This window comes from Lates calcarifer, linkage group LG15 (genome assembly GCF_001640805.2).
Source record: "Lates calcarifer isolate ASB-BC8 linkage group LG15, TLL_Latcal_v3, whole genome shotgun sequence".
NCBI lineage: Eukaryota > Metazoa > Chordata > Actinopteri > Centropomidae > Lates > Lates calcarifer.
Window position 1 is genome coordinate 21,333,918 of NC_066847.1, and position 25,744 is coordinate 21,359,661.

General features: G+C 42.5%; 2 protein-coding genes across 3 annotated transcripts in view; both read left to right on the forward strand.

The window, feature by feature from the left end:
- Positions 1-295: 295 nt before the first annotated feature.
- Positions 296-19,904, forward strand: mindy3 (MINDY lysine 48 deubiquitinase 3). 2 transcript variants are annotated; one of them, XM_018689514.2, is made up of 16 exons: positions 296-454; positions 931-1,264; positions 1,875-1,954; positions 2,202-2,262; positions 2,364-2,570; positions 2,751-2,802; positions 3,560-3,674; positions 3,864-3,937; positions 4,073-4,152; positions 4,393-4,463; positions 5,196-5,276; positions 12,829-12,901; positions 14,985-15,057; positions 17,114-17,201; positions 18,065-18,136; positions 18,963-19,904. In XM_018689514.2, exons 2-16 carry the CDS (start codon positions 1,171-1,173, stop codon positions 19,110-19,112), a joined length of 1,371 nt encoding a protein of 456 aa, XP_018545030.1. In that variant the 5' UTR covers positions 296-454; positions 931-1,170; the 3' UTR covers positions 19,113-19,904. The 2 variants fall into 2 exon arrangements, with proteins under 2 accessions (XP_018545030.1, XP_050932292.1); XM_051076335.1 differs by lacking the exons at positions 296-454; positions 931-1,264; positions 1,875-1,954; positions 2,202-2,262; positions 2,751-2,802 and having other exon boundaries at positions 2,424-2,570.
- Positions 19,905-22,220: 2,316 nt separating this feature from the next.
- The window catches only part of itga8 (integrin, alpha 8), a 37,483-nt gene continuing 33,959 nt past the window's right edge, over positions 22,221-25,744 (forward strand). Inside the window, exons 1-2 of the mRNA XM_018689503.2 lie at positions 22,221-22,654; positions 23,003-23,133. Coding sequence (XP_018545019.1) covers positions 22,461-22,654; positions 23,003-23,133 — 325 coding nt within the window. The 5' untranslated portion in view covers positions 22,221-22,460. The remainder of the gene's footprint in view (positions 22,655-23,002; positions 23,134-25,744) is intronic.

The window sequence follows — 25,744 nt, forward strand, 5'->3', positions numbered from 1 at the left end:
TAATGGACAAGATTCTTGTGGTTCTGAAATAACTGGTATTTACTGAGGCACAGAAAAGGGGCAATTTTTCACGTTCCAACATAGTCCGCCATTGCGTTTTAAGCGCTTGCTCTGAGACTCAGTTAACCTTAAACGTCTACATCTTAAATACTCTAACTACAGATTCCTTATTATTTAAGGCGGACTTTAAATGAATTAAACGGTTGTAGGCGGGCACTCAATATGATTGACAGGCCTGTGAACCAATGAGATAACGCGGTGAGGCTGTACCCCTTGACGCATCTGGAACTTTCTGGATTTCAACCAATGGGTAGTCACGTCAAATGAACGCACAGTTTTTTTTTAATACAATTCTGTTGTAAATAAACGAATGACACAGACGCTGGTAATAGTGAAATTGCTACCAAAATATATATAATCAATACGGAAACCCATTACTCGGCTGTGCATAAAGGTAATTATGACTTAACGCGATATAACTAAAAGCAGACAGTATGAATTCATTCAACAACTGTTGGTATCGCTGTGGTGTGAGAAGTCACTGAATGACAAAGCAATGAAAGATTAGCTGCTAGTAGTAATGCTAATGCTAACTGCTGACATTACTTAGCCAACTCGGCTCTTAAAAATTACACTCGCAATAATTTCTCAACAGTGTGAGAAGGTAACAACCCTGCCACAGAAATAGCTAACCGCTATCCTGCTGTCAGTACTTAGTTTTAAATAACCATAGGACGTTAACGGATCTATTAGCTTTCTAGCTTGTTGGTAGACCGAGCGAGTATATAGCGATACATTATTGAAATCATAGTCTTAAATCGCTTGACTGTTGCTTTAGAAGTGCAGTTAAGATATCTGTGAAAAAAGCGTGCTTGCCATTAGCGTTAAACAGTAATCTTAACGTATCTTGTTGTCCCACTACTTTGAAAGCTGCTGTGGCGACGTTGATGTTATTCCTACCCGCCAGTTTGCTGCCAGCCACTAGAGTCAGACTGTGGGTATCTACACAGGTAGCTTGTGGCCAATGCCACAGGCTCGACCTGCCGAGAGAAGTGGACTGTCAACCTCGAGAAGAGCAAGCAAGTTGGCCTCAGCAGACCTCCGTGGTCCCCACCTGGCTGTTGGACTGAAGAGGGCGTGTCTGTTGATTTACCAGCAGTGAAAGTTATCATGTCGGAATTAAATAAAGAGGTGGTGGATTTGGTCTGGGGGAGACCCTCCAATGGAGGAGTGTCTGCGTCTATCTTCCGTAGATGGACCCAAGGTATGATACTTTGTCTCAGTCTGATGATATGAATGAAAGTACTTTCTGCATTTAAGGATAGGCATCACATTTCACTCAGTATCAGGGATTACAAGTGTGTCAAAGTTGTAATTCTGTTCAAAAGAGTATCACAGATAATTTCATTTGTAAGATCCTCCTCTCTAATTGAAGGTCAGACAAGCACTAAAATACTCTGCTGTTGTGTATATCGTTAGTATGAATACTGCACATAATAATTCTTGTTCTTTTACATGGTTGGTCCCTTGCACAGAGTTTAGCCTAAATTTCCTCTGTGGTTATTTTCTCAATGAATTGACCAGTCATTTGGTCCATAAAATGTCAAGACATGGTGGAAAATGCCTGAACCCGTCTAAGATGATGTCTTCAGATACCTTGTTCTTGATATGTCACTTGGGTCCAAAACTCAAAGATATTCAGTTTAGTGTATAAACTGAATATCTTATATGACGATGTGTATATGACGATGCATGCTCTTTTGGCTTTCTAATGTATGCAGGTGAATGTGTCTACAAAATGTCTTATTTGATATTACTGTTACACATTTTAAGATGTTTCTGTTGACACATGAGATTTTTTTTCTTTATCACAGGATTTGTCTTCAGTGAGAATGAGCACACAGCCCTGGAGCAGTTTGAGGGAGGGCCGTGTGCTGTAATTGCACCTGTTCAGGTAGGGTCTAGTTCAATATTATTAGGGCCCAATCTCAATGTAAAGTGTCTCAATGTCCAGCATAATCTTCAAACACTGAGCCCTGACAGACCTCCTAAATGTTCAGTGGGTGGGGCGGTTTAGTCTGCAACGTTGAACTCCACAAGTTTACTAGTGATTTTACAGTGAAACAGTTTTTACACCAACAGTACACCAACAGCAAGTATTTTCTTGCAAATTTGAAGTCTGAGTTTGTGTTTCTTTGCAGGCTTTCCTCTTAAAGAACATTCTGTTTAACAGAGAAAGTTCCAACTGGAGACAGATGCCAGGTAAATTGTCCACAGAAACATCCAGACCATAGTTTTCTCTATTGTTTTATATATGTGTACAGCTCGTTAAATCATGCATGTTTTCTGTTTGTGTCTGTTAGAGGAGGAGCAGAAAACAGCGCTCTGTTCCACGCTGAGTGAAATTTTGGAGTCTGCCTGTTCCAGCCCGTCCACAGGGTTCTGCCTGGTGACCTGGGCAAAGGGACAGAGCCTGCATACTAGCACACATACTAACTCGCAGTCACAGTCGCAAACACAGGATGTGCCAGAGCCAGAGAGCAGTCAGCCGCCACAGGAGCAGCAACCCAGTGAGCCCTGCGTCTGTCACATTCACAGTAACACTGCACAAACAAATGAATGCTCACTTGTTCACCCAGGCATTGTCTTCACAGAGATAGTAACTTTTAAAGACTAACTGTTTGACAGTGTGGTTTGCTGTGTCATTCTCTGATACTACAGTGTATGTGTGTGTATTTTTTTGTGTCTAGCTGCTTTGGCTGCTGAGGACCTTGGCTTTGAGCGATTTCACAGTGTTCTCCAGTAAGTGACACTTAATATTCTCACCACAGCTAACACCTTGCATCTTTATACTCATCTTTATCTTAAATAATGCTGTTGGTTTCTGGAGGGATTAAGACCTCACAAATCCTGGTTTTACAATTGCCAATGTGCAGCAATGGAATAGAGAAGTACATATTTCTCAGAAGATAGTATCAGCAGAGGGGAGGGGAATTGGTATCTGATTAATCTAGTCTGTTAGACTTGGCTTTCACATTGAATTAGCTATTTCACTCTGCTCGCAAGTTGCCAACTCAGCACTTTCACTGATTGCCTAATAAAAAAAACCACCTCTCACTACCTTTCTTACACACATACTGTCTGTCACACACAGACGTACACACACATACACACACACAAACTAAATGAATGCAAGGCTGCATTTGCCAGAGGAATATTGAAATTTCATCACATAGCGCCCTGGCAGCTGAGACCACAGTCAGCAAAAATCAATGCTGACTCACAATGAAGAAGTGCATGCTAACTATAAGACAGACAACCCCACTAGCAAGTTTTTCAAGGTGGAGCAAAAGAGGAAAGTGGCTCCAAACAGACAGGATCAGATTTTTCTTTGCCCTTAAGAGATTTGTGCCCCATTGTGAATGTTATCTTTACAATCCTGGCATGACAAATACAGTTAATACATCAGTCTCATTGACCATGACCTCCTAAAACTCAACAAATCTTTTGTCTTTTTACTGGTTCATTAGTCATTTTGATGCTTGTTCCCTTCCTGCAGCAAGCGGACTGTAATGTCAGTGGCTGATCTTAGAGAGGAGGTGCTGTCTCTCTACCACACCTGGAGGGGGTGCTGTGGAGTTTTGCTTTTCCTCTACTCAGTCATCCTAACCAAGGTAAAGAAATGGCTGCATGAAGAGACAGATAGAAATATTAAACACTGAATGGAAATTATGATTTGTGTTGTTTTCTGCCACATTTATTAAGTAAACTGAATGCAATGATAATTGAATTAAGACTTTTTAAAAAAGCCTCCAACACAAACACATTTTTTCTTTTTGTCTCTTCTGGTTATCTCTGTGCAGGGCATAGAGAATATACGAAATGAGATCCAGGACACGATGGAGCCTCTCATAGACCCTGTGCATGGTCATGGCAGGTATGAGAACACCTGTCCTCACCTATTGTCCACATCAGTTATACTGTTACAGCAACTTAAACACTATTGCGTACATAGGATGTATCATATTTTCTCCAGATTTACTGTATCTCCTGTCTTATCTGTCTTCTGCAGTCAGAGCCTGGTCAACCTCCTTGTAACTGGCCACGCTGTCTCTAATGTCTGGGATGGAGACAGGGAGTGCTCAGGCATGAGTAAGACTTCCATGAAATTACTGCTTTGCACACAAACACACCATATTCACACCAGAGGCACGCATATCACACTCGCAGAGCTCAATTTTGTGGCCACAGATTTAAACCACATCCATCATACTGTAATAATTCTTACATCCCACAGCGCTGCACAAAAGGCACAAATGAATGCCAGTTTGACATAATTGAACAAATTCACATTTTGTTCCTCTTTTTTTATTTTTTTCCCTTGTCTTTTAGAACTACATGGTATTCATAAACAAGCATCAGTTGGCTTCCTCACGCTCATGGAATCACTACGCTACTGCAAGGTACAGACACATACAGGCTCTGAGAACATAATGCAAAAAAACAACAAATTATTCAAGACTTGCCCATGGTAAATCTGCAGAGGATTAGTGGAAGACTCACAATGAATTGAGATGGACCCCCATTGTATAAACTGAGAGAGTGTGAAGAAAACAAATAAACTCACAACTGTTACTTGTGACTCTGAGATGTGGGACATTTCCAATATGAGAAGCACAAATTCCCATGTGAAAATATGTGTTTGTAAGAAATAGGCCCAACAGACTCTGTGTAAACTCTCAACGTCTCTACATTCTGTCACACATGTACTGAAACACACAAAAATAGATCACAAAAGGGAATACAGGCAATGTGACGCATTTTAGTCATCTTGAAAAACAGGAATCTTAGCTGTTTATTTATCATTGCCAACATAAGCAAGCCCAAAAAAGCTGCAGTTGAGGCATGAACTCTCCAAAGGCAGAGTTAGCAGCAATAATATGTTAACAGCAAGTAGATTGTTTCCAAAGTAACTAGAGAGCTGTTAAGAGTGATTTAAGATACCGACTCCTATCAAATATGGAAAGGTCTGCTCAATATATACATGCAAGTACAATAAACCAAATAGTACAAGAGACTTACTACATGTTGAACAGTCTGTGATTCATGATGAAAATTACTCAAAATAGACACTCACTTGTGCATTTCTTTTCTGTGTATGTGTGTGTGTGTGTGTGTGTGTGTGTGTGTTTCAGGTCGGGGCATTCCTCAAGTCTCCAAAGTTCCCTATTTGGATCCTTGGCAGTGAAACTCACCTCTCTGTGTTTTTCACCAAGGCAAGTTCAATACATTCATCCATAAATGAGCAAACACATATTTCACACACAGAGACACACAGTGTGTAATATAAGCCAGTCTCCTCAGCAGGTTAGAAAAACCAAAATACGGAATGTGCTTAGCAGATTTAATATAGTGCAGGTCAGATATCAATGTGGGGAAAAAAGAAAGGCAGAAAGGGAGGGGAGGGAATGTGAGCACAGGAGATAGTCATATATGGCCAGCACTGTTTCTTGGATTTTCACCTATCCAGTATTACACACACACAAACACACACACAGTCTTCGTCATGTTCTCTCTTTCTCACACACACACAAAAACACACAACTTTAGTTTCTCAACCATCTGCAATCTACTAAACAATGTGTTGTTCATAATGTATGGCCATGATGTAAACTGCTGAATTTGGACTCCAATGAGAGCCTCCTTTTACAGTAAACGTCTGTCTACCTTCACTGTCAGGTTTATTTCAACAAAATGGATCACACATTTTTCTGTTCTGCACTTGTTCATTTTTGTTGTACAGAATAGTCCCAGGAACTCAGATGCCTCAGGAAAGCATTTAATGTTAGCAAATGTTTGAAAGGAGATGTGAGGAGATAAAAATAGATGTTAAGAGATAAAAGCAAAGATCAAAAAGGCAGGCCTATCTAGGAGGGAGTGAGGGTCCTGTCAGCTTAATATTTTTCTTGGTCATATCTCAGCTTTAGTACATAACAACTGGACAACAATTAGCAAACATAGGTTTTTTCACTTGCCCAGCATCTGGTTTGTTAGTAGTTGGGAATTTGGCTTTTACATGCTTTTAACACCAAATAAAAATCCATTCCCCTTTATATTATAGTAATAACCAGGGTGCAGTCTGAATGACAGCTCTTTAGCCAATTCTGGAGCCTTGTATTTGACAAATCTGTCATTATATGCTGCTGAATCCATCCTTGAGCCATCAGAGAGTACAACATCAGAGTAGGTAGTATTTGGGTGAAAGGCATTACAGTGCCGGAAACAAAACTGGAACCAGGTTCTTGTGGTCAAAACTCTGGGAAATTCTTGGAAAAGGGCCACAGTATCCTGCTCCTGCAACTGCAGCAATTGCAGCAGCAGCTCAGATATACACTTAGGCACAGAGATACATGCACAGGGTCATGCCACGACGTATAGAATGCTTACCCTAATTGAGGTCAACTCTGCTGTTGTAACTTTGAGAGAAACTGGCTCTTGTGTAGAGGTATGAATCATCAGGTCACTGTTGTGTGTGTATGTGTGTGAGTGTGTGTGTGTCCACTTACCTTCCTTGCACTCAAACAAGCATGTTTATCATGTCTATCAGTGAACACGTAATATAATACATTGCTGTAGCTTATGTATCAATGCTGGCAGGTTTGCTTGTGGCAAATTGATTCTCTCTGCTGTTATGAAAATGGCACCAGAGAGGCAGAAAAATCCCAGGCAGTCATCTCCATCATAACGCCACACCCTTAATATACCATTGATTAAAAGCTCAGTTACATGCGTGAAGCTCAAGCCTGCTAGGCGGGTGGATCATATGTTGGCTCAGTGATGACCCAAAGTCGTCATGCATGCGCTGATGACTTACCGATTGCTACAACTCCCCCGGCACTAGTGACATGTTCACATATACACAGACTCTTACACACACATTCCAGAGCGCAGGGAACCTAATCCTGATTAGCATTAGTGTTCTGTGTGTGCATGTGTGTGTGTGTGTAGCTTCAGGTGGATGGCTTCCTGTAGGCAATGTGATTCCTGAGTTCCCATCTGGATCCATTTGTCCCGCTGGAGACTGGGAACACATTCGAACACACAAGCATGCATATATACTGACGTACACAGCTGATGCTACACTATGCTAGCTCTAAAACTAAGACTAGGCTGGGCGGGGGGAGCCATGGGGGCAAGGGCTCTCTGATGGTAGACCTGACTCAGTGTGACCCTGTCCTCCTTGAAAGGGAATCTATGTTTAGAGCTAATTTGAAGCACCCTGAGATTTCCCAGGCTTCATGATACAAAAATACACGCTACCTGGTTATGTAGCTTTTAGCTTCGATATAGAGCCATCAGCCCCACAAAAGCAGAAAACCTGATCCCTGCCTCTGATGTGTCAGCGGCTCCTTCTGTCTGCCATTGGGGACGGGTGTGTATTCCCCCGAGTCGCTGTCAGTGTGTGACTGTGGCTTTCAGACCATCAGCTTAATAGCATTAGTATTTTTATCTAATCTACCTACACAAAGGCCATTCCACCATCTCTGATCCCTACCCACAACACCCCCTACGCTCTCTGCCTTCTGTTGTATTAATGTGTGTGTGCATGTGAGAGCCTGAGTGTATATAATGGCATGTAATGGGATCTGTTTTTGGACAAGAGTTTTTTGAGACGCCAGAGGAAGGAGAGAAAGGAAGAGCGACAGACGGAGACAGTGAAGGAGAAGAGGGATGGGTGATGGATGAGACATATCATGCAGTATGTTTAAAAAAGGATTCGTTCTTCCTTCCTACCCTCCCTCTTGTCTTTGAAGTAACTATCCACCCCAGTGTACAGTAGGCTGGTTGCCCGAGAAAAGGATTCCCCAGCGCACCTCAGCCAACCTCTTCAGATTATTGGTCCCTCATGGGAGGGAAAGAGGAAGAAAGTGAAGTAAAAAGGAAGGATGCACTTTAAGGAATGGGGCAGTGGTCACTCAGGAAAGGAGGTGGGGGTGATTCTCTTGTGACATTTCTCATCACTCTTTACTTTACTCTTGCTGAGTGATGAGGTTCACAGGCTGTATCTCTGCTTCTCTAGGGAGTTACATGTGTGTTTGTGTGTGTGTGTGTGTGTGTGTGTGTGTGTGTGTACAGTAGTCATGTTCTGGGTCAGGGATTTACTAGGAAGAGAAGCAGCCACTGTGGCGCTCTTTGTCCCTTAAGATTCCAGCTTCTGTCTGCACACACATATACACATACACACACACATTTCAAGGACTAGTAAAGAGCAGCAGCTTTGAAGTGCTAGTGTGCAGACACAGTTATTGTAGGTTACTTTAATTCAATGAGGCTTAATCAACATAACCAAAGTGAATTTACAGTATTGCTGTAACATGGCTGAGCAGTATGGTTGAAATCCTTATCGTAATATATAATAGCTTTCAACTGCATCCCATAGTCTTCCTCAATCAATGGAATTCAGGTGTCAAACCTGATAAGGGAACCCTGAGGTTAGGTTATTATATCAAAGATGCTGTATTGGTTCTCAGTAACATTTGTAAGCCTCCAATAGTTGAATGATATACTGCCATGATGTAGTCATATCAACACCCCATCCCCCACCCCCTGTCTACTTACGGTAGTTTGAAAAAAACAGAATTAATATTTAAAAATGGCAATAGGAAAAGAATATAATTGGTCATAAGAATTGTGTGCTTTCTGTATAACAGGATTGCTGTCTGGTCTTGAGATCAGAGGGTGCGGGCCACACACAAACACAATATAACAAAGCAGTGTACATTAACAGTCATTAATAATCTGTGACAGGTCAGACTAAAGGACATTGTTGTAGGATGAAAGGCTCTCTGTGTCAGTGTGTGTGTGCTGCATTATTCTTCCTTTTCCCCTGTGTGTTGTTCTCTGTTATAGGACCCATCTTCACGCTACATAACTATCCTCTGGTGTCTCCTCACTTTTCTGGTGAGACACAGTCTTTCTCATCCAAGACAGCTCCATAAATCACTACTTTGTTCTGTCTGTCACACCTGAAACACATACTTGCAGACATTAACATACAGTTGATACGGCATACACTCATTATATAGCAAGCAAGATTGGTTTTCCACTGCTTCCTGTGCTCATAATCACATGGGACAAAGGCTAGTTAAGGTGAACAAGACAAACACATGCAAGCACACATACACTCCACATAACAAGCAGTCACACACAGACTGCCTCCTCAACTTCCTCCTCAGCCTGTCATGTAGTGAGGTTGTCGGTGCCAACTAGGAACAAGGCAGGAGACACTGTCCGAGACCTCTGCTTTGTTGTCTTGAAACCAATCCCCTCAGATGCACTCTATGGCCACTCAGAGCCTCTCAGCATACACAATAGCTCTTTAGGGTAGACCAGAGGGAAAGAAAGGGTAACTCTAGTAAAGAACTATGCCTATCTGTCCTTCCTGAAGTAGCTACCTGCATGTGGAGATAAAGGACAAAAGGGAGAGGGAAGAATGGAAGGTAAAGTCAAGGGTTCGAGTGGAGGAAATACTCTAAAACTGGAGTACCTACTTATCGCAGGAAAAGGCAGGTTAAGAGGGGTAAAACTGGGCAAGAGAAAGAAAAGAGGAAATGGGTCTGCACCTAAGAGAGCCACTCAAGTCTGGTGAGGAGAGGTGAGGGTTGAGTCACTGGTCAGTAGTCTGTGCAAATTTATGCAAGCTGTAACGAGGTTAGTTGGAAGTTTGGGACTTAACTTTAGAGGGTTTGATGAATGTCTGGTCTGATGATTAGAAAAGTAGGACCACACATGTACTGTGTAGTATTGTATGTATTTTATGTTATGGGACAAGTGTGAATGTATCAGTGGCCCTGACTTAACAAAGGCACACATATAGACTTAGTCCCATGTGCGTACAAGAAAGCCCCTTGGTAATTTGAAATGTTTGATTCCAATAAATCTATTCTGGTTTTGCTCAGAGCAAATGTTCTGCATTACTTTGTGTATATAAATCCTTGGGGTGGTGTACGGTACGTGTTGTTGTTCTTGCTTTGTTCCTATCTAGGGTAGCTTGTTGTTTCTCTGTTAAGGAGGTCAAGGGTTTGTGCAAAAAAGTTGGAGTGTAGAGATTGGAATGTGCTCCTTGATTTCATAAGGCACACAAAGCTGTGTGTGTGTGTGTGTGTGTGTGTGTGTGTGTGTGTGTGTCATTGCGCCATGTCTCTGCGTTAGTATGAATGTTCACACACTCGAGAGAATAGAATACAGTACTGCAGTCCAAGCAAACACAAATTCGGCAGTAGACAGGCCCAATTATTGCACAGATATTCTCTGTATTTTATGGGTGCACAAACACACACGTTTGAGTGGAAAGGAACACTGAGACACACACTTACACACACCTTCCCTGTGGAGTGTGTTAGCTCCATGACATGTTTTCCAACTCAGCAGCATCTTCCTCTGGCCTCTAATAAAACAGAGATCAAAGGCAACCAAGCAGACCTGTCATCACATACACACACACACTCACACACAATTGCCTAATTTCTGCTGCCATTATGTATGTCTGTGGGCATGTGAACAATCGTATGTTCACATGAGTCATTGTCTTTTCTACATGCTCATTAGACATATTAGCATGTATAGACAGCCCATAATAGTATGTTTTGTTTTGTTGTGTCTGTGTGCTGACATCCTGTAACTATAGCCCTACCAGGTGATACCAAATGTGTCCATCCTGCTCTAATAGATGATAAACTGTGTTAACTGCACTTTTATTTGCAAGGATCATTGGACTTTTAGCTGCAGATTGTATGTAGCTAAGATTGATTGAGCTTCTCATCATTTTCAGAAGAGATATGTTATCTCAGTTTGGGTAAAAGGTAAAGTTACAGTTTATCAAAACAGTTCATGTTTCAAGATACATACTTTACATTTAAGCCTACATTTAATGAATTTGTCTGCAGAGATGTAGTCAACTGCTAAAGAACTTTTTCAGCACTTTATACCTCTGGGATCGGCAAAATGACCCTTGTCCACCCCTATAAGTGAAACACAGACATATCTAGCTAATGACAAATCTACCGTCAGATTTATGGAGCCTGTAATGTTAACACATCAGGATCCTGCTATACTCTGTGTGACAGAACTGACTGTTTTTCTTTGCATCTGAAGAGCAGGCAGCTGGGAGTCATCTCCTCTCAGTGTGTCCCCCCTGAACCCCCTCTCTCCCTGAGTAAGCCCTGAGTACAGTAATAAGTGGTCCGTGAAACCCAAGCAGCCTGCGTGGATCTGAGGCTCAAGCTTTAATAAAGGCCAGCTAAAGGAGATGAGCAGGGTTCATTTGCTCTCCAAAAACATTGCGTGTTTGTCCAGAGTTTCGTTGTCATAAATACAATCCCTCCCTCAGTCATACGAAGGAACAGCGAGAACCCTCTGACTCTCGCCTACACACTTTGTACGAGTATGTGTGTGACAGCCAAGGCTGAAAAGCCGTCTTTTTGTGAAGTATCTCATTTCAATCTCTCTTGGAAAAATACCCCCTCTATCTTCACTAAGCTTTTTCTTTTTTGCTTTACTTACACTTCTCTAAATAATTATTCATTCCAGATATTTTCAAGGAACTATGACACTCACCCTTGCACTCATTATTATTGTTTGCTTGCAAAGTTGGTTATCGAGAACTGATGGTTATTCAGCTGTGTAATTTACACACAGTATGTCTAAAGATATTGAATAATGCTTAAAAATATAAAATAAGAGAGGGCATGAGGAGAAACTCCTGTCCCATGAGATCGATCGAGGGTGTCTGATTTTAGACCATTAAGGGTTCAGTAAGCTTAAAACAGACTTGGCTGTTCATTGTGTCATCTGAGGGCAAAAATGTTTATCCTTGTTTCGAACAGCAACACTCAAAGCCATTTGACTGTTGCCACACCATTCATGATTGCACACACAATAAGTGACAGAAGTTTTTAGAAGAAGAATTAACAAAAGGGGCTTAAGACAGAAGTTTAGACTTTCTCACATACGTACAACTGTCCTGTCGCTGCATGAAGCCACCATGATTGTTATAATCTTAAAACTTGTCAAATGCAGACCCCCACTGTTCCCACCTTGGAAAAGTGGAAGTGGAAGGGGTTAAATGATCTGACAAGCACTGTATTTGAAGAACGCTAAGGTCCTTGGTTTAGAGAGAGTATAGAGGTGCTTAGGCCAGTCAGAGGGGCATCGCCCTCTTGAAGCACATACACGCTCTCTCCTGCCAACACTGCTCTCTCTGAATTTCACCAACAAACAAACACTGTAGAGCTTGTCATAAATCACGGGCTGCATTTGTAAGACTCGATTTCCTGATTGTGTGTTTGGAGTGAAAACAAACCATCTGACTTTATCAGCAGATCAGTTAATAACCCAATGGGCTCTGGTGATTGCGCTGCCCCTTCAGATTACATACACAATGTACATTAGCGGTGCATCACACCCTGCTGCAATGGGTAAAACTGTATGTTGGCTGCAAGTCTTGACGATAATTTGTTGTACATTGTCTTGCTAAAGCCATGACAACAACAATCACAATCTGTTAGTTGTGAGTAGATCTCAATGATTGTCTGATAGCTTCACGCTGCTCTCAGCTGCTCTAATGTTTCAGCACTGACGAAGCCACATTCTTCCATAATGTGATCTAATTCCTCCTCTCCTCCCTATCCCTCTCTCTCTCTGTCTCCTCACTTGGGTTACAAATTTCTGCATGGTTACTTTTAGGTCAAACCTCTTTATCCTGTCACGCACAGTCTCTCACCTTTTAATCTTCTCTTCTCTTTCTCCTCCCTGGCTGTCTCTCTCTAGGAGATGTCCCTGGTAGGTCCAGAGTGTCCATCAGAACAGGCAAGGAGGGTCTTCCAGTCTTTTGATCCTGAAGGTAATAAATGTGTTAGTGTCGTATATATTGTACATGTGATCTTTATGCTGCTAATGATTCACCCCCTGCACATTTGTTTTTATAGGTCATTATACTTTATTTGTCTCATTAGTACACCAGATCTTGAAAATGAAAATCTTGGCACACAGATGTTCTATAATTAATCCAAACGTTCGCTAAACACACAAATTGAGAAAACAGTACCCTGACCCTGCTGTCTGTCTCTTCCCTTCTTCTTGGTTGAGCAGATGCATTTATAACCTCCACTGCTCCCCTCGCGTCCTCCTTCTTGTTTCTCATCTCTGTTATTTTCCTCTACAGGCATGACAAGCGTCTGTTTCTCTCCTCTCATCTCCACTGTTGTTGTTTAGGTTGGTGAGATCAGCTCCCCTAACAGCTGAGTCAACCGTCCTGCTCCTTCTCTCTCTTCCTTTTTTTTTTCCTAAACCTCCTTTCTTGTCATTTCCAGGTGACTGGGGTAAAAGGCAATGGGAAGGACACTGAGCAACATAATGACAGTAGAAAGATTAAGAGAAGATAGTTTGTCATGTCACAAGATATTAAAGTCAGATGTCTGCAGCATTCATTTATGTAGCCTCAAGATTACAGTGTAGGGCATTCATGAGCACCTAGAGACAAGAAAGTGCATTGAAATGAAACATTTAGTCTTACCATCTGTTGTGTGTTGTTTTTCCTCTGCCGTGGGGACGAGAGAGGAGAGAGAGATGTAAAGAATGACAATCAAGACATGTTCAGATCACACACTTAGAGCTATCCATGTTGCAAGAGCGCTCAGCCAAGGACCTGAGTAAATCAGCATGTGTAGTACATACATTCATATTTATGTGCTTTTATTGTGAAATGAAGTGTGCTGTACTCCATCGCCATAAACAAAATTATTCACTATCTGGCTTGTAGGAACAACGTGCTGATTCGTAGGGATCTTTTTCTATGTGGTGCGATGTTATCTCGCTTGCCTGCTCTGTGCGCTTCAAGAACAAATATGTAAACAATATCTGTCTTTTGTCTTAGCTAGTCTTTTTTTTTTATCATCCTTGTTCTCTGTTTCTTCCTGTTGCACAGAAATACCACTTTGCATATTCTGAGATACACTTAGGCTGTCATCTGCCTGGACATTCTGCATACCATATGGTCTTTTCTTACACACATTTTGTGCACAGACATACAACTTGGGCTATAGTGGGTGCACCCACAGTCTTAAATGCTCACATGAAAGGGCTGTACATGACACACCGTAGTGTATACGCAAAATACCATAGCCAGCAGCACAGTTGAGTGCTGTGCAAAAGTCTCATAAATCTGTCTGTGTCACATGTAGAGTCAGCACAGCTCCGTGTGTTGTGGAAAAGGGGCGCCAGACACATTCACACACACACACACACATACACACACACTACAGTGACTCACTAGACATACACTCAAAAACCCACTGTCTCAGCATGCTCTATAATATTTGGTGTTTGTCATTGTCCCTGTGTAGTGTGTGTGCACCCTCTCTGCTGGCTGTCAAACTGTCAGTTGTCATGGAGAGAGAATAACATCTGGCACTGAAAAGGCAAGATTGAGTTGCTTGAGAGCAGACAAGCAGAGCGCTCCTCAGTTAATCTTCTTCACAACACACTTGGGGTTTATGCGTGTATCTAAACAACAGGCCACACAGGCTCGCACGCTGCAAGTGCCCGGTCGCACACAAACAGACTTTCAGGCAAGAACACATGTTAGTTCTTAAAGCTTCTCCTTTCAGGTAAAGCAATCATCATGGCCATGGAATGTAGGTCAGAGAGAAAGGACAAGGTGTGTGTGTGTGTGTGTGTGTGTGTGTGTGTGTGTGTGTGTGTGTGTGTGTGATTTTGTTTGGGCTTTTTTTTAGTTGTTTCACATGAGTTCATTCCCCAGGGCCTGTGATGTAAATAGTGCTTGTGCCATATGTCTCTAGGTGAAGGCTTCCCCTAGTTTTCAGCTAAAGCCTATATTTTATGTTTTGTCCAGGGTCAGCCAATGCATCGGTCTCACTTTATCTCTCTCTCTCTCTCTCTTTCTGTCTCTCTCTCTCTCTCTGCAGATAATGGCTTCATCCCAGAGTCTCTCCTGGAAGATGTGATGAAGGCCCTTGACCTTGTCTCAGAGCCTGAGTAGTAAGTGCTTGCATGTTCAAGGCTTTATGTTTGTGTGTATTTCAGCTTGTGTGTGTGTATGTGTGTGTGTGTGTGTGTGGCACCTGTAGAGCTTCTAAAGTTCTAACTCCTAAGTCATGGCCAGGCCAGGTCAGCCGTCCTATGCTCATGTTTCACTACCAGGCTGCTATAAAGTAAGACCAGAGAGCTCCCACTATAAAAGCTCGGGAAGAAAGAAAGAACGAAAGAAAGAAAGAAAGTTGGAAACAGAGGCTTAAGAGGGAGATCATTAACAGCAGGAAGAAAGACTGAGAGAGGGAGGAAACGCTTTAAAGTGCCGCTTCAAACAGAAGCACGTCCTCATCTGAGGAACAGTAAGCCCTAACGCTCCAGCCGTGGGTCTGGCCAAGTCAGTGGACCACTGATCTGCTCTGCAGACCCCCAGATGGCTGATACATCATGACACTACACACCAAACTGGGGGGAGACTCCCAGTGCAAAGCATTCCTTACCACACAACCATAGAGTTATTGCAGGGATTCCACCATGTGAAAAAAGTGGCATCTTAAGTGCTGGGGGGAAAATGATTAATATGAATATCTAGAAATACTAAGTTGAAGACTTTCATCACTCATAGAAGATGAGTGTAAACTGTTTTCAAGTTGCCCATGACTTAGTATGTCTACATAGCCTATGACCTATGACAATCAGCTGCTACCACTTGTGGTAAACCAACTTTGGTGTTTGTGGCAGAATTATCCATTCTCAAGATCTCAAAAACAGGATTTCTTGTTTATTGTGATTTTTGTAATATAAATAAACTTTGAAATTTTCTCGATAAAGTGTAAATCCACCAAAAAACAAAATGTATTGAAGTTTTTCATGCATTCTCAACTAGGTTTAAATTATTTTAGTCAACTATTAAATCATCTCTGTGGAGCATGATAGCATAAAAAATAGCTGTGATGTATAATAGCAGTAAAATAATAGCACGTGTCTTTAGCCTCTAATAAATCGCCTCGGATGTCATTACAAAGTCCACAAAGTCACTCTCCCATTTACTGTTTCTGGAACAAATCCGATCCATATCCAGTCCAAAGAAATTCAATGTCAGTTTCAAGAGATATTCACAGATTTAAATGCCCCATTTGGACAATTCAAGCAAATTGAAATTAATGAGAAATATTCACAAATTATTTCCTCGATGCAGAGCCAGCTAATCATCATTTTCCAGTTCTTAAAGACGTCAATACAGTTACAAATGAGAGATATACACCAGTCCAGACAAACATCAGCTGACTGCATTGTAGCCCAAACATGGGGATGGATTGGACACAAAGAATAACTGTGGCATTCTCAATGTTGGCATTTTTGCATGCACCATAATCTCATGTCTGGTTCATTTTTAAATGATGACATCATATGCAGTCACGCAGTGGATACAAAACAAACCCATAACGAACAGCTAATTCCCCAGATCCTAATCAATACACAACTACTTGTTCACATTTACGAGATTGTCTTTTTTTTCACCCCTCGGCACAGAAAGCAGAAGTGTGACTCTTAAAGGGTTTCAGAGTGTTGCTCAGTGACACTACAGCAGGGGCAGTGCCTGCTCTGTATGCCACTGCTGCATGTACTACTTGTAAAAATCAATAAATGAGTACACAATCATTGCCTTCCCTCTGTGTCTGGACATAACCCCTGCTTCTCTCCTCACTGCCTTAAAAGGGCAATCTGACCAGATTTTTTTATAACGGTGGAATAATAATAACACTGATCTAAGAAGTAGGAATGTCTGGAAAGAGGTATGTTTAGTTGCACCATGGTATTCATGAAAATACGCACGCACTCACCAAAGCAGGCATCATAAGTTCACACTGAGTGATAAGGGGATCATAAATTCATCTTGGGTTTCATAAATAGGACATCACAGACTACTGTTTTGTGTCCCCTGTTTTTTCACCTGCATGTTCCTTCTGTCAGTTTTTTTCTCTGGGTTTCTGCATCTGTTTTCCTCTGCTCACTTTTTATTTACTTCCTTCCCTATCTATCTCTATCCTCTGTGTCTTCACAGTGTCAGTCTGGTGAAGGGTAAGCTAGATCCAGAGAGTTTGGGCATAATTCTTCTGGGCCCGTTCCTGTTGGAGTTCTTCCCTGATCAGGTATGTGTGTGCAGGGATGGACCTCTACTTCACAAATGACAAATTTCACCAGTTATACAATCCGTATCAACACATGGAAAAAGAGCTGTGTATACACACACACACACACACACACACACACACACACGGGTGACACTAATGTCTTATTTCTCGAGCATATGCGGAAAGCTGTTTTAACAAATGAAAGGTTTTTATGCCAAATACATTCCTGTGGCGTCTCATGTGAAATCTATGCGTGTTCGTTCAACATAATATGACGTTACTTGCTGAGAAGTTAAGAAGGAGCGGTAAGACGCCTTTATGAGGCAGAGCGAGTGAGGAAGACAGAGAGGGAGAGATAGAGGGGAACTGTGTTAAAGTGATCAGGGCTTTAGGGACTCACCAGAGGAATGGCCCCGAGCCGCAAAGAAATTATACTACCATTAGCCAACTGGACACACACACTCAGACACACGTGGGATTGGGGTGAGGGTTAGGGTTTCATATATAGGCATATAAACACGAGAAGCTGGACACGCTCTCAGACAACACAGCCTATTAGCATTCTGCACCTTCAAGCCAAAGTTATGGGAAGTGTTTTGGCTCAATGTCGTTGTTTGGACATTTTTGTAGTGTTGGCTGGTTTGTGGTAACTGGAGTTGAGCTTTGCTTCAATGCAGCAGCACACACACACATTTAAATTTAACACACGGGATATTAACATTAAGCCTTGGTTGCAGGCAGAGATGTGTTGGTTTGACTTTTCGGTTCAAAAATGTTCTGCCTCTGTGGGTCTTTAACCCCTGTCTCTGTGAGAACAGTTTGCCCAAAGACTCTCTGACAACATTGCATGTTTTTCACTCTGCTCCCCATCTGTGTTTCAGGATTCAGGAATCCCAGACTCATTTCCCGTCTACCACTACAATGGACTTAAACAGTCCAACCACAACGAGAGGGTAAGACACTCTTTCATATTCAGGTTTTTAATAGCAACTGACGGTGGCGGTTCCTTTTTCATATTCTGTTACTCTCTAACAATTACTTCTCTTCTTTTCCTGTCATCATTCATACACATACACACACACACACAGTTGGAGGCAGTCAGCCACTCCAGAATAAACAGTAGCTATTGCGAGCCTAATAGCCTGTCCATCCATCCAAAAACCCTGGCTTAGCCTCCTATTTCTCTGAGTCATTTCAACACGGAGGCCACTGTCAGCAGCCTAGTTGTGATAAATGGTCAAACCTAGGCCTATTAAGCAGGCTTAGTTTGATGGATGATTGTCAGTGGATGTAGCTGGTGGTGGTGCACAAACCTGGTACTCAGGAATATCATTTTCTTCATCCGTCAACTTTGTCTAGCCCGAAAAAAAAAGAGCTTTTTTCCATTCCGCTACCTGAAAATGTAGGAATGGCACCACATGTGTGCCCACACAAAAGCACACGCCTACACACACATGCATATGGCAGCAAGGCGCCTATAAGGTTGCGATGGCAATTCCATTCCCATAGCTCCAGATGGGAATAGCAGACCTGCTGACAGCAGTCCCCTGCAGCTGGTATATGTGTATGTGTGTGCGTAAGTGAGCGTCTGTTGTATACTTGTATCCATCCCTCTGCATGTCACCCCTGACCTTTTCAGAGGAAGTGTCTGAAAAGAGATTGATAGAGTTGAAGCCTGTCTGCGCTGACGAAAGTGTTAAAATGTGTGTGTTTGGTTAAGTCTGTGCTAACAGTGTATTAACCTACTTTTTGCATGTGCGTGTGGTTGTGTGTTTTTAGGTGGAGTATGTGGAAGGGACTGCTTTGGTGCTAGGTTTTGAGGACCCCATGGTTCGGACGGATGACACTCCAGTCAAGCGCTGCCTACAGACCAAGTGGCCGTACATCGAGCTGCTGTGGACCACCGACCGCTCCCCATCACTGAACTAGCACCGACAAAGTCCGGGTGTGTCTGCATATGTGGATAGACCTGCTCTGCACACCCCCTGCCCCCACCCGCCTCCCCTCTTCACGCTGACCTCTCGACGGGTCAGCAGGTTACAAAGACTTGGACACATACACACGTACAACGCAGAAACGAATGAGAAAAACACAAATGCACACAAACATGAGACTCAGACAAACACTTTGATGGACTAAACGATGCACGCCTGAGATCCATTCTTGCATCCTCACTTACATTCCACACAAATATAAACTCACCTTTACAACTCATGCTGTTGTCTGTTCACCATGGCTTGTAATTTGACATGCAGGATGTTTATGATGTGATTATTTAAAAAAAAAATTGAATGACTGTTTATTTTTACAGCTCTGCTCTGTGCCGACACCTCTGCTACAGTTTAGCAGTAAACAGCTAGCCACTGTTTAGAGCAGACTGAACCACATGTACAGCCAATCGACTGTGAAACACTACTGTTAATCCAGCTATAGGACTGTTTGAGGGAAAACCTACCAAAGCCTTCCACATAAGAGAACACATACACACACAGTCACACCCACTGATAAGCGTTTACAGCGTAAAGGGACCAACCCAGACGCAGAGAACTGGAGATGTGAACAGAAGGTTTCTTCAGTGTTTTCACCAAGATGAAGCTGGTGTAGGCGTTCTGTGTGTGCGCACCTCGTGCGCCTCGCTAGGATGTTGGCCAAGTGCTCATGTATTTATTATCACACTCAAAGGTTCGGGAATAAACACTTTTCTTTTTTTGTTCAAATGAAGTGTGGTTTGGTAGCTTTGAAATCATAGACATCCTCCAGTGTGTGTCTTTTTCTAATAAATATCATGTCCTGACCCCAACATTGGACAGCCTCAGGTTTCAGGATGTCTGAGGTCTGTCTGGATCCCCTTCTTCACTAAATCACACACACAACGTATGTTTCATGTCCCCAGAGACTCTAAATCAGTTATTCACTAAATCTCCAAGACACTGATAGTGATTTAATTACCTCTCTGTAAACAGAAAATATTCCCCCTAAGACTAAAAAGTGTGTTAGGAGATGGTTTTGTTTCTGTTTACTCAGCATCTAAATTTCCCAAAAGAAGACAAATGAAACATAATTGGCCATGTCACTTAAGGGTTTTTTTTCATTGAGCCATTACTCAACCGGCAAATGTTAGAGGAGTAGCGTTTGAAACTATTTAAGTACTTAGTGTTTATGCATTTGTGTGAGTGTGTGTATACAGATGATGCTTGTTCCACTCTATCTGTGCACATGATTGTTGGAATATTGGCTGGGTGTGTGTCTAATGGATAGTAATGACATTTAATGGAGAAAGGATGTGGGCCTAATCTGACATAACACTCTGCTTAACAATCACATTACGAGTTTGTAAAAAAAAAAAAAAAAGGCAAGGGGAACGTGGGCGCAGTGTGTAAAATGTAAAGTACTACTGTTTGTGTGCAGTAATCAATCCAGACTGACCTGCAGTAAATCTGTGATCAGAATACACTGGCAGACTGACAGGACGTAACCTAAACAGTATGTGAGTTAATGTGTGTATTCCTGGAAATTGGATATCTGTGAGAATTTTATTGGATGTAAGACGGTGGAGAAAATGATCACAGATGGAAGCGTGCGGACAATGAAACTGAGCCGCAGTTAAAATGCAAAGTTACCTGGCGGACAGCATCATAACACAGCCACTCTGAGGCCAAATGAGGCAAAAGGGCAGGAATACTGTACGTCTGGCTGCTGCTTCCTCACTCCATCATCATCACCATCTCCCTGTGTTTCTTCTGTGAGAAGAAAGAAACAGGACACATCTGTCTCCTACAGTATGTGCCTCATGTTTTGCAGGATTTTTTTTTCCTCCGTTCATCTTAGATTTACATAAAAAAATCTGAGGAAGAACAGACCATCTCCTTTACCCTCTCCTCTCTCTCTCTTGAAGATGAGTACACATGGTGAACAAAGTCTGCACTCATTAAATGAAACAATAGAGGAAGGGGACAGAATTGCATGATGGATGGATGGAAGGAAATGTGTTGAAGGAGGAGACCAGGGCAGGTAAAGGCTGTGGAGAGGGGGAAAAACTTCTCCATCTGGCGGGTCAAGGTTGGGTTTCCTCTCATACAATCTTTACCTCACCTTCTCACCTGGTTCTTATCAGCTCCTCTGACAGAAAACACACTCCAGTGCCACACTGACTGTGGTGCTTCTCTACTAAAGTTTTACTACACCGTGAGGACGGCTGTGGAGTTTAATTCATCACTTAAAGTGCCTATAAAGCTCATTTTAATTAAAACAAACTCCACAAGCTGATAAACTGCAGATTGGCTTCCTTGGAAGTAAATGCAACAGTCATCGCTCTTCCTCTGTACTCCGCACATGCGCCTGGGAATGAGTTCTTGATATAAAAATAAATGTCCAGAAGTGTGCGCTGAGCTAAATATACAAAAACCAGCCTGGTCTGGCGTGTCACCTCTTTAAAACTGTGTTTCATTGCAGGATATTATTTTCAGCAAGAGCGAAGTATGTTACCTCAGAGGTTTAGGAGGAAAAATCGCCTGGTGTTGAGTGAAACAGTGAGCGGGGCCAAACTGCCTAAACTTGCACATGCAGCTCAAGAGATTTCTGCTGTAAGCCGACATAATAATTACTGACATAATTACAAGTGATTATTCTCAACGGAAGAAAACGCAGCCCTCTTTTAACGGCAACGTTGAACAGACTGGCCAGTTCAGACGAATGAAGGTGTTTCAATTGGCAAGTGACTAATCTTCGTAATTGTGCACGCGCGCCAAGTATCTGCGCGTGCCCGTGTACGTTACTGGACCCATTTGAGGCGGTGGTTATAAATCTCACTTTAATGTTATTTATTGTTTCAGGATGAAGCCCCCAATTCGCCACAGAAAATTTGTCTGTGCCATAAAAGGAGCGGTGACGCGCCGGCCCCTTAGCGCGCTCAGATGTGGTCTGTGCCTGTGTCTCTCTCTGCGTGTGTGTGTGTGTGTGTGTGTGTGTGTGTGTGTGGGTGGGTGGGGGGGTTAAAGTTTTGTGCAGAGGGCGGGGGCGCGACTGTGTGTAGTCTTGTAGCTGAGGCTCTGGACAGACCTGGTGGTTTCAGGGTGTCAGGAGGCAGTGTTTTTTGGGGGGGAGAGCGCAGTGATCCAGTGTCAGGCATTTGGCGGACTTTCCCGGGACAAAGCTACCTCACCTGCACAGAGGAAACTCTCTCTCTCTCTCTCTCTCTCTCTCTCTCTCTCTCTCTCTCTCTCTCCCTGTTCCCTCTCATTTTGGGGGGAATAGTGCGCAGCTGGCTGCTCTTTTTGGATGGAGCGCGTATGGGACTGCGTTTCCTCCGCTGGGATGTTTATTCTCGGGGTACTGTCGGTGCTCTGGCCGGCGCTGAGCGGCGTTTGGAGTTTTAACTTTTACGCAGAGCATCCTACGGTTTACAGGGGACCCGATGGAAGTTATTTCGGATACTCTGTGGACTTCTACCAAGCCACCACCGACAGCAACTCGTGAGTGGCAACATCAGAGCTGAGGCTGTCTCATCAGGGTCCTGTAATAATTCCAATGTATCAGTAAATCTAATCTAACCTTTCCAGAATGCTTTGATAGACTCAATAGTATGAAGCAGAATGGAAATGATATAGTTCAACTAATTTAGAGTAAGATAAATGAAGCTTCATCAGATATGTAGTTGTACAGTGTATCAGACTGGAACGGGGCAGAAGAAGCATGGAGCGCTCAGATTACTGCTGCACACAGAACAAATCAGAATAATGAAACAGAAAGGAAACAGAGATTTATGAATGAGCCAAATTGTGCACACATGTTTGCATAGTTTTTCTTTTTCCGCCCATCAGGATCAGTGTGTTGGTGGGGGCTCCTAAGGCGAACACCTCCCAGCCCGGCATCGTGGAGGCTGGAGCTGTCTACTACTGCCCCTGGCCTGGACTGCCCGACAGCTGCAGACAGATACCTTTTGACAATTCCAGTGAGTTATCTGAAAGATTTCTCTAATGTCAGGGACCAAAATAAATCCATGATCCCACCAGGTGTAATTGTGTTGTTACAGAACATGGAAAGGAATAACTTAACTTTTGTAGTGAGGCATATGCTCACCACTGTCATTGTTTTATGAGCTCTGATATTTATATTTTAGTGAATAACAGAAATAAAATTTAACAGGTTTTCATTTTGAGGTCTAAGTAGATACTTTTAAAGCCATATAGGTGGCCCCAGATGTTATTATTCAGAACCAGTGGAGTTTCATAACCTGTGTGTCTGGTATGTGTGTGTGTGTGCATGAGTTGGCACATGTGCTGCTGCATGAAAAAGAGTGATAAGACATATGGGTCTCATCAGCTTCGTCTAACAAAAAAGGTGGCTGGCGGGTTCGCTGGTGCAAGCCTACATCATGTTGAGTATGGTTTTTTCAATATATTATCATCAAGTGTCCAATCAGCCCATGTTTGTGCGCCTAATGTCTCTGATGCACGCTTTTCCATTGCTCTGTATGTGTGTGTGTCTGCACAAGAGGTAGAGGGAGAGAGAACAAGTGAGAGAGCGAGGGGGGGTAAACTGTATGCACATGGGAATTTAGTTCCCCTTCGGAAGAAAGAGGGATTGGGTGAGGTCTGCTTTTTATTAGATCTTGAAAATGTACCCCCCCCCCCAATCCCACCCCTCCACCCCTCGTTCTCCATCAGTCTGTCCCTCTTTCTGTCTTTTTGTGAGGTCTATCATCTTTGTGAGGACCTCACAACAAAAAGAGACTTAACTGACCTTTTCATTGCCGGGATTTGGAGGGAGTCGCTCTGCTCTGTTGAGGGGAGACAGATGAAAGAGAAAGTTGTAACAAGAACATTAGATTTTTATTTTTTTTTTTTAAATCAAAAGTTTCAACACATAAAGAGAAAGTTTGGGATTGAGGTTTAGCAGCAAGTGATGGTGAATTGAGCATATTGCAGAGGACTGTCATGCTAAAAATGTATCTTTGTGCATGTGTATGAATCTGTTTGGATGGTGCTTGTCAAGCAGCTTGCAGATCAGGTGACGTATCAATGAGCCGCTGATACGCGAATTTAACAGCTGATGGCCGATCAGCTGATGCAAACACGATTTCAGTGTTCTGCTTGAACTAAAGCAAGGCTCCATGAGGATGAGGATGGTGTGTGTCGGTGTTCCCTAAAGTTAATTACAGGCTATTTTTGACAGAGGGGTTTGAGTGTGAAGTGTCCAGAGGGAAATTTCAGGTTTTTAGGATAGAAGCATAAACATAGAGGAGTAAATGTGTGTGCAGTCGTGTGCATGTGTTTATCTATTCTCCAGGTTGCGTGGGTATGCACAGGGTTATTGATGACTATGGACATGGTGGATATTTCTAGAGTTACAGCAGACCCTTTATTACAGGCTAAACAGACACACACACACACACACACACTCATGGACACTGTACAAAAAAGTGGTGAACATCTGCGTGTACTGTACTGCCTAATATCTGTACGTCAGCTTCACATGTGCCTGATTAGGTGTGTGTACCTGAGTGTGTGTGCATGGCTTCAGTGACGTTAGGCAGATGTTTCAAGTCATACCAGTGTAGTGTGGGGGGATGGGATGAGGGCTGATATGGTGAGAGTGCAACAGATCAGTGATAGATTGCATGTTTATGATTAGAGCGGAGAAACTTGGAAAAGCAGAATCCTTTGCTGTTCTGGTATCTGTGTTCTGCTTGTACTAATTTATAATACATGTGTGACTGAATTTTTTAGAATCAGAAAACACGTTTTTTCAAGAATTCTCCTTTATTTCTACTGAAAAAAAAACTTGATTTAGCATGCTCACTGTATTCCAAGTACTGTTCACCGCACCACACACATCTACATCTGGAAGCCCCACAGTAAAGTCAATTCCCAACTATTGGCCTCACAGCATCTAAACAGGGTTTTGCTGTGCATATTAGGAGTCTTCCTCATTCCTCACAATTTCCCAACCAATGCGAAGATTAAAAAAAAAAAAACTTCCTTAGTCACAAGCCTGCTTCTTTTAACCTCTGGCTCCATCATTCTGTCAATGATAATGATGGTTTTTATTGAAGAGTTTTCATTAGATATACACAAACTAGTCATCTAATAACATTAAAGAAATTGACAAATAAAGTCAAAAAACTAATAACATTAATAGGCTAAATGTGTTCTGTACACCTGCCTTTATGCATGCACTGTTTTCCTGTGTGTTTGTGTGAGTCTGTGTGTGTGTGTGTGTGTGTGTGTGTGTGTGTGTGTGTTAAAGGAAGGTGTTTAATGAGGAGTGGTCTGCTCAGCCTTAAAGAGACCCAGCTGGTCTTTATAACTCTGGAATATAGCCACAACAGAACAAATATACACGCATACACACACATTTGCACCAAATCTGACACTTTATTGTGAGTCGAGTGGGAAATGCTCATAATGTGCGTGTGTATGTATGTGTGTGTGCGCGCACAAGTCTCTTAAGTGTTGTTACATTTTATGGGAAAGGCTTTGACTGAATAAACCCCCCCTCAGTATCCTGACAAATGTCTGTTTCTGGGGGGCAAATGGTGTTTTGATGTTTGTTATAGGCGT

What these genes read in the sequence shown, in the direction of transcription:
- mindy3 (XM_018689514.2), top strand. Translation starts at nt 1,171, where the DNA reads ATGTCGGAATTAAATAAAGAGGTGGTGGATTTGGTCTGGGGGAGACCC. An exon ending in CTTGTCTCAGAGCCTGAGTA is followed by an intron (nt 15,058 to 17,113) that starts GTAAGTGCTTGC and finishes GTGTCTTCACAG; the next exon opens with TGTCAGTCTGGTGAAGGGTA. An exon ending in TGGAGTTCTTCCCTGATCAG is followed by an intron (nt 17,202 to 18,064) that starts GTATGTGTGTGC and finishes TCTGTGTTTCAG; the next exon opens with GATTCAGGAATCCCAGACTC.